General features: G+C 45.3%; 1 protein-coding gene across 3 annotated transcripts in view; it reads left to right on the top strand.

Annotated features, from left to right (window-relative positions):
- The first annotated feature begins 5,166 nt into the window (after positions 1 to 5,166).
- The window catches only part of MAST2 (microtubule associated serine/threonine kinase 2), a 200,885-nt gene continuing 197,068 nt past the window's right edge, over positions 5,167 to 8,983 (top strand). For all 3 annotated transcript variants that reach the window (XM_040231268.1, XM_040231267.1, XM_040231266.1), the window contains exon 1: positions 5,167 to 5,618. In XM_040231268.1, coding sequence (XP_040087202.1) covers positions 5,424 to 5,618 — 195 coding nt within the window. In that variant the 5' untranslated portion in view covers positions 5,167 to 5,423. The remainder of the gene's footprint in view (positions 5,619 to 8,983) is intronic.

Here is an 8,983-nt window from a genome sequence, read left to right as displayed (position 1 = left end):
GGCTTGTCCTCTCTCAGAAAACTTTGCTGAACTGGGAGGACCTTGTTATGTGGTCTGTATTAGTCTGCTTAAGCTGTCATAACAAGGTACCTTATGGAACTCTGTGGTGGTCCAGTGGTTAGGACTCTATACTTTCACTGCCCTCGGCCAGGGTGGATCCCTGGTTGGGGAACTAAGATCCTGTAAGTTGCCAAGGAGCAGCCAAAAAGAAGAAAAAAAAAAAAACACACACACACATTAGACTGGGTGGCGTAAACAATAGAAATTTATTTTCTCACAGCTCTGGAGGCTAAAAGTCCAAGTTCAAGATTCTGACTGATTCTCTGGTGAAAGCTCTCTTCCTGGCTTGTAGGTACCCACCTCTTTGCTACACAGTCACATGTCCTGTTGTGTATATGTGCATGGGGTGGGGGTGAGAAAGCACCCTCTGGTGTCTCCTCTTACAACTTACAACTTACAGGATCCTAGTTCCCCAACCAGGGATCCACCCTGGCCCAGGGCAGTGGAAGTGTAGAGTCCTAACCACTGGACCACCACAGAGGTCCATAAGGTACCTTGCAAGTAGACTAATACAGACCACATAACAAGGTCCTCCCAGTTGAGATAATACTCCTGTTGGATCCAGTTCCCAACCTTATGACTTCATTTAGCCTTGATTACTTCCTCAGGGGTCCGATCTCCAAACATAACCACTTTGGTAGGACTTTAACATACGAATTTTGGGAGGCCACAGACATTCACATCATAATATAGTCACAGGATACAATGATGCTACTGTGGAAACTGTACTGGTCTTCCTGGAGTAGAATTTCGAAGATAGCTACACTCTTCTTCTCTTTGAATCCATTACCCCTTGCTATGTAACTTTAGTCCCTTTCCACACTGACTTGCTTTGGCAGCAACTTGCTTTGTGATTTATGACTTGCTTTGGCAATGGCACAATTGCCAATGCAACACCAAGGAAGTCTTAAAAAGTGCTTACACATTGAGGCTTGCTGATTTTTTTCCTGTTCTTGGGACTCCTATACTGCTGCCATGTGAAGAAATTCAAGTTAGTCTGCTGGATGATGAGATATGTGACTTAGTTGGCTCTACTGCTATGGCCAACAGCCTGAAAACTGCCAGATGTCTGAGACAGGCCATTCTAGATTATTAGCCACCCATCAATCCTCAGCTAACTGCAGATGTACTTGCAAGCCAAGCAGTGGTCAGCTAAACTGGTCCAGGCCATAAGAAGCACCCAGCTGATCTACAGAATTTTCAGCTAAATAAATGCTTGTTGTTTTAAGTCGTACATTTTGAGATGGCTTATTATATAGCAATAGACAACTACCATCCTTACCTTTAGAATATGTAGGAACTTTGGAGTTCTTAAATAATTAAGGAGGAGATACTAGACTTCCTGATAACTTGACATGAGGGGCCTGAGTGACTAACTAGAAAACAGAAAAGAACGTCATCACATGTATAACCCCAAGATTATTGAGCAGTTTGTATTTGTTATACATCTAAATACTGGTAGCTCTCACTTCTGGGCTCTAAACCAATTTAATCAATAGTTCACTGTACATCCTTCCATAGATATCTCATTGGTACTTAACAGCAAATACAACTAAATGATCAATCATAATCTCCTTCAAACTTCTTTTCTATTCCCTATATCAGTTGTCCAAGCCAGAATCTTGGAAATTATTCTCAAATATTCTTTCTTTGTCTCTACCTAGATGAATCAACAGTTCCTATTGTTTCTGCTTTCTGAGTCTCTAAAATTCATTCATTTTCTTTCATCAGGACTATCACTTTCTTAGTACTTGTCATCATGACCTCTCTCCCAGATAATTATAACATTATCTTAATTCGGCTAGCATAGAATTAGCTAGTGGAATGGTTGTGAAATGTGTGAGAAAGAAAATATTCAAGTATCATTCTGAGGTTTTGGCCTGAGAAACTGAAAAAAATATTGGCTTGTCATTTATTAAACTGGGGAAGATAGGAGTAAGAGTGGACTCAGGTCAGACTGTGCCACATGGCCATCTCTGACAGATAAGAGGCTGAGAAACTAAGTAGCTGAGTGTATTAGTTTTCTATTACTGGGTAATAAATTACCATAAACTTATCAGTTTAAAATAATACATGTTTATCTCACAATATCTGTGTATTGTGAGTCCAGATATGGCTGGGCTATGTTGTCATCTGGAGAAGTTTGCTTTCAAGCTCACGCAGGTTGTTGGTAGAATTAATGTCCTTGTGGTTGTAGGTTCCTTTGTTTTGTTTTTCTTCTGGCTCTTGGCCAGAGTTGCCCATAGCTTCTAGAGGTTGCCTGCAATTTCTTGCCACGTGACTTTCTCTACAGGCAGTTCAGAACATGGTAGCTTGCTTCTTCAAGCCATTAGAATGAAAATGAGAATGGGTCTGTTAGCAAGACAGAGTCTTATACAAAAATAGAAAAAAGATAGAGTCTTATACGATGTAATATAATGTAATCACAAAAGTGATATCATACCATCTTTGCTATTTCAAAGCAAGTCACAGTTCCCACCCACCTCAAGAGAAGGGGATCACACACAGGGTTAAACTGGAGAGGAGGTGGATCATGAAGGCAGCCTTACAGTGTATGTGCCACACTGATTTTCCCAGTCCTGTAGTGGAAGGTAAGCGGTTGAAGTAAAGCTCTGGTCCCTAAGTTGCCAAGGCTGAGTCAGGGAATTCTCTTGCCAGAGACTGTGAATCTGGAATGATGATGCAATTAGAGAAGAAAAGGTTAGAATCCCTTTGTACAGGTATGTGGCAGCAGCACATTGGCTGCTGGTGGTATGGGAGAACTGGTGACAGCACTGTCCTAAAATTGTCTCTAGTGTGTTCTCTGGAGAGGTTCCTTGTTTCTTGCTGGTTTCATAAGCCTGATCCTCCAATCTCTGTTCTGTGAACCCTCTATATAGTCGTCTAATAATTCCCCCTTAGGGTAATCAGACTTTGTTTCTGTTTGTAACCGAGAATGTGTCAGACTCAGTAAATGCAGGGAAATATAAACAGTTGGCATAGTGAAAGTGAAAGTCGTTCAGTCGTGTCCGACTCTTTGTGACCCCGTGGACTATATAGTCCATGGAATTCTCTAGGTCAGAATACTGGAGTGGGTAGCCTTTCCCTTCTCCAGGGGATCTTCCCAAACCAGAGCTCAAACCCAGGTCTCCCACATTGCAGGTGGATTCTTTACCAGTTGAGCCGCAAGGGAAGCCCAAATAGTTGGCATAACTATAAATAGTTGGCTCAGTGATAAAGAATCTGCCTGACAATGCAGGAGATGCGGGTTCTATCCCTGGGTCAGGAAGATCCCCTGGAGGAAGAAATTGCAACCCATTCTGGTATTCTTGCCTGGAGAATCCCATGGGCAGAGAATTCTGGTGGCTTACAGTCCATGGGGTTGCAAAGAGTCAGACATGACTGAGCAATTAAGCACACATACACACAAGAATTAATAGGAGAAGGTGGCATAGACAGAGACCAGATTTCAGATATCTTTGCCAATCATACTAAGTTCAGTGGTAGACTTCATCTTGAAGGTCACGGAAACCTATTTAACTGTTTTAAGCAAGAAAGTAACATGTTTTTTGAAGATTCTTGTAAAGGCTTATTGGAGGATGGGTTTGAAGAGAAAGGGTCTGGATGTAGATGAATTAGTTAGAAAGTTTTCCTAGTCAAGTAGGTGAGAGAAGATAAGACTTGAAGTGAGGTAGTACTAGTATGATGGAAAAAGGAGCCAGATTGGAGAGATGGAAGGTTACGGAAGAAGCAAGACTTGTTCATTAATTGGATGTGGGGACAGGAGGGGGAGAGAAGAAGTATAGGATGACTTCTAGGTTTCTGGTTGAGGCAACGAGGGGTGGATTGTGGTGAGAAACGGAAACAGGGAATACAGGGAGCAGATTGACGAGTGGCTGTAGAAACATTGGTTGTGTGTATAGGCTCTGATATCTGATAGACCTTGGTCTGAGTCCTGGCTCTGCACTTATTAGCTGTGTCATATTGAGCATTTTATGTAACTTGAACCTCAGTTTCCTCAACTGTAAACTGGAAATAATACAACTTACCTCTTGTTCACATATGTGTGAACTGAATGCACACTGTCTGGTATCCAGTAGTTTTGCTATAATGTTAGTTATTACTACCTTTCAAAAAAGGTTCAGGGAGGAGGCTCAGGAAAAAAAGGGTGACCCCTTAAGGAAATGCTTCTGTGAAAGCATTCCCGTCAAGTCAAAAGAGGAAAAATATGGTGCTGTGGCAGACCAGAAGCCAGAAGGAGGAGGCCAGACAGGGCTGAGCTACAGCCACATTGCTGAGCAGATGAGTCACTGAAAGTGGCAGGCTGAGCTGCCCAGGCCACAGCTGGACTCGCGGTGGCCAGGCTGGACTGGGCGATAACGTAATTACTTCATTGTCAGTGGGGAATCATGGCGATGTTCTGGAAGCTTGTCTTCCCTTTCCCCTTGAAGGAATCTATTGCTTCTTCCCCTTTTATAGGACTTTCCACATCCTGTCTTACTTTTTGGAAGCAGCAGGAAACCGTGGAAAGAGTCAGAAAAGCCAGAATTTGAGTTCTGTCTAGCTTGCTCAGTGACCTGGTGCATGTCACTTCTCGTCGGTCTTCTTATCTGTAACAGGAGAATGAACAGACCTGCCTTCAAAGTGTGATGTGACGGTCAGATGACAGTTGGTTGGCAGATGCTGAACAAAAAGGCATGCATCCGTGTTCTGTTCACTAGTTGTCTCCTTTATCTTCTTGCTGCTCCTGGTCCTTCTCCACCTACTTCCTTGAGGACGTTGATCAGTTCTAATTCATTTTAGATCCGCACCACTTAGCTTGGCCTGGCACACAATTTCATGAATGGAAGAATGAAAGAATCAATGAACCGTCCGCGGCTACCACAGGCGCGTCGGGGCCCCGCCCCCTTCCGCTCTCCGCCCCCTCCCTCCCACACCACGCGGTGGGGCCAAGGGCGGGTCTCTCGCGACCGTTCGCTGGCGCGTGCGCGGGAGACGGCGCGCGGCCGGAGGTGGCGGGCGGGCTCCCGGTGCGCGCGCGCGAGGGGAAGGGAGGGGCGGGGCCCGGCCAGAAGCAGGCGGGCGGGCGGCTGGCTGTGGAGCCGGCGGCGGCTGCGGCGGCGGCGGGTGACCAGCCGAACGTGTGCCGGCTGGGACAGGACGAGGCTGCGGCGATGCTGCCTCCTGCGTAAGGAGCGCCGAGGAGGCCGCGGCCCTTGAGGCCCCAGAAAGCGCGGAGGAGCTGCGGGCTCGGATCGGTGGCTTCGGGTGCCCGCCGGGCCATGGTGGCCGCGGGAGGTGGTTGGCGCGGTAGCGCTGCGGCCCGGGGCGGTGCGGGGCCGGGACAGTCGCGGCGCTGACGCCCGCAGGGCCCAGCCGCAGATATGAAGCGGAGCCGCTGCCGCGATCGACCGCAGCCGCCGCCGCCGCCGCCGCTGCCGCCGGCAGCCGGCCGGGAGGATGGGGCTCAGCGGGCGGCGGAGCTGCCCCAGCCCCTGCCCCCGCGCCGGCGAGCGCCGCCCGGGAGGCAGCGACTGGAGGAGCGGACCGGGCCCGCAGGGCCCGAAGTCAGGGAGCAGGTAGGGCTGGCCGGGGTCTCGGAGGGAAAGGATGGGGAGAGGGAGCCTGAATGGGACTGATGGGGGAGGGCTGTCTCGGGCGGGAAGATTTGGGCTGGGGGAGTTGAAGGGGTGGGGATTGAATTGAAGTTGGGCAGGAGGAATGGGAGGTCTAGAGAGGCAGAAAAATGGGGAGTGGAGAAATGGAAGTATTAGTCTGGGGTTGAATGGGAAATGAGAGCGTAGGGATGAAAAATGGTCCTATGGGCGTTTGAGGTAAAGGGTTCTGGAGGAGAAGAGACGCTGGAATGTGGGCTGGGAGTGAATGAAGTGCAAAGAATAGGTTTACTAAAGGGGTATGGAGGAATTATCCAGAGGGGCAAAAAATGTAAGGTAGGGACAGTCAGTGTGATATAGTAAATGTTATCTTATTTTCTCGAGGTTGCCTTGACAGTTGTGAAAAAGATGTCATTCCTAAGCATTCTCTGGTTTGGCCATCGTTATAGTCTTGTTGGAGTATGTTCCTAGCCATTGTTAACGTTCTCTCCAGTAATGATCCATTTCACGAGAAAGCACTTTTTAAAACATGTGCTTTGGGGATGCATGTGTGCAATCCAAAGGAAGTACTGTGAGCAGAGAATTCATAGATTTAGTCTCTGCCTTATAGGAGTTTACCACTGGAAATATCTTAGTGGGAGAACAGAAATGCAAAAAGTTCATGGAGTTTCTGAACGGACAGGATGTGTTTATATATTAATTTTTAAATCAAGTGTGGGTTATTTAGAAGTAGGGGATAAAGGTCAGTTTTATGAGGGAGAAGTTGTCATTAGTAGCTGTAGGAAGTTCAGTGAGTACGTGCATGGTCCTTGATCTTGCGGGATTTACAGAAAAATGTATTGTAGTAATGGTGACAGCTTCCCTTTTGCACATACTACTATTCAAGACCCTACTGATTTCATCTTTGGAGATCTGAAGGGTCCTGGGTCCTGTTAGGTCTCCTGCCTAAAAGGAGACCTTTCCCGTATGTTAAATAAGTATTTTCCATAGACATCATTATTATATAGTTTCAGTGATGCACATGTTAGCACTTGGACTTTCCCCCACTGTTGGTTTTTTATCTTGTATTCTCCACCCAGTGCTGAGTAGACTGTGCTATTGCTATCTTTGCCCTTACTTTGAGGCCGCTGAGCATTGTCCTCTTACTGTAATTTTCTCTCAACCTTGTCTTTTATATTCTCTGCAGTTCCTATTCAAAACATTATAAAATGTACTTAAACCCAGATCCTTTCCTGACTCAAGTTTACCTGGTCCAATATACCGTATCCAGTGCTTCACTGAAGAGTTCAAGGTTACTTGATTTCTTCCCCTTTATCTCAGGATTTCTGTGTTCACTCACCCTTTTAAATCTCAAAGAAGGAAGTACTTATCCTCTTCCAGGCTAATTTCTCTATGTTTTTGATTTCATTCCCTCTTATCTTCTGTAGGCCCTTGTTGTTTTATACCTCAAATAAAAACAAAACAACAAGATTTCCATGAGTTTTGTAACCTACTTAAGCTACTTTGTAATCTCATTTTTGCTAACCAGCAACCTTCTTGAAAAATGAATTTATATTCAGGAGTCTGAGAAAGCTCCAGGAGATGGTGAAGGACGCAGAAGCCTGGCATGCTGCAGTCCATGGGGTTGCAAAGAATTGGACACAACTGAGTGACTGAACAACAGTTCACTGTCTCAGCTTCTTCACCTTATATACATTCCTCGTATATTTGGCTTTTACACATAAACTCTCCCCAAACTGATGTCTTCAAGGTCATCAGTAATTTGTATGTTTGTTTTTTTACTTTTTAATTGTGATGTGACTACAGAGTGCAAATCAAAGGTTCATTCAGCCCATGAATTTTTATAGAATGAATACACCTATGTGACTGCTCCTCAGATAAAGATGTAGAACATTTCCAGTACCCTAGAATGTGCCTTTGTGTTTTCTCCTAGGTATTACCCATCTCTAGAGGTGACCACTCACCAGCCTCTATCACCATGGATTAGTGTTGCTTCTTCTGAACTTCGCATAAATTAAACCATTCAGCTTAACTCTTTTATGACTGTACTCTTTCATTCAGCTATGTCTGTAAGATTCATCTATGTTGTTTCTTTTAGAAGAAGCTTGTCCCTTTTCACTGCTGTATAGTTTTCCATTGTGTAAATGTACCATGATAGATGCTAGAACTTCCTTTTTTTAAGTTGAAAAATAATGTGTGGCTATTTGTTAAAAGTTTTCATTGTGAAAGAATTACACGGAAAGATTTGCAGCAGTCCTGGGGACCTTAAAATGACTAAATCTGATAACCTCCCTCTTCTCTGACCTCTGTGAACTATTGGTCACTCTTGACCTTGTGTTTCTCTTGATGTTTTCTTCTCTTTTGTCATAATGTCTTTTCTACTCCTGTTTTTCTGACTGCTTCTTGGGTGTCTTTTTCTGTTTTCTGTTGCTGTCCCCAGTATGTTTCTTTTTTTTTTTTCCCCAGTATGTTTCTTGAGGCTGTGTTTCCTTTCTGTCCTTAGCTTTTTCTTTCTCTCTTTTCTGGTCGTGCTGAGGCTTACAGGATCTTAGTTTCCCGACCAGGGAACCCAGGCCCAGGTGTGTGAAAACACGGTGAGTCCTAACCACTGAACCAACAGAGAATTCCCAGCTTTTTTCTTTTATGCTTTGTTCTAAAATTTTTATTTATTTGTTTATTCACTTTTGGTTGTGCTGGGTCTTTGTTGCTGCTCAGGCTTTTCTCCGGTTGCCGAGAGTGAGGCTTACCCTCTGGCTGCCGCGCGTGGGCCTCTCTTTGTGGTGGTTTATCTTGTTGCAGAGCACAGGCTCCAGGGTACACGGGCTTCAGTAGCTGCAGCTTATGGGCTCTAGAGCATGGGGGCTTCATTAGTTGTGACGTGAAGGCTCAGTAGTTGCGAGTGCAGGATCAGTAGTTGTGGCACACTGGCTTAGTTGCCCCTTGCCACATGGAATTTTCCCTGACCATGGATCGAATCCATGCCTCTTGCATTAGCAAGTGGATTCTTAACCACTGGACCACCAGGGAAGTCCACAGGTTTTTTTCTTAATTGTATTTTGTTTTTTAATAGGTTTACCCTATTAAAGTACATGGCAAGTACTTAGGATACGGAGTAGGGTCTACGTGCTGTGCTTAGTCTTTCAGTTGTGTCCGACTCTTGTCCATGGGGATTCTCTGGGCAAGAATACAGGAGTGGGTTGCCATGCCCTCCAAGGAATCTTCCCAACCCAAAAATCGAACCCAGTTCTTCGCATTGTAGGCATTCTTTACCGACTGAGCCAAAGGGTCTGTAGTTCTCTTTGTTCATGACATTGTGTTTCAGAGCCTCC

The sequence above is a fragment of the Oryx dammah genome, unplaced genomic scaffold, assembly GCF_014754425.2.
Source record: "Oryx dammah isolate SB20612 unplaced genomic scaffold, SCBI_Odam_1.1 HiC_scaffold_28, whole genome shotgun sequence".
Classification (NCBI taxonomy): Eukaryota; Metazoa; Chordata; class Mammalia; order Artiodactyla; family Bovidae; genus Oryx; species Oryx dammah.
The sequence above is the reverse complement of the archived record's forward strand: the minus strand, read 5'-3'. Positions and strand labels throughout refer to the sequence as shown.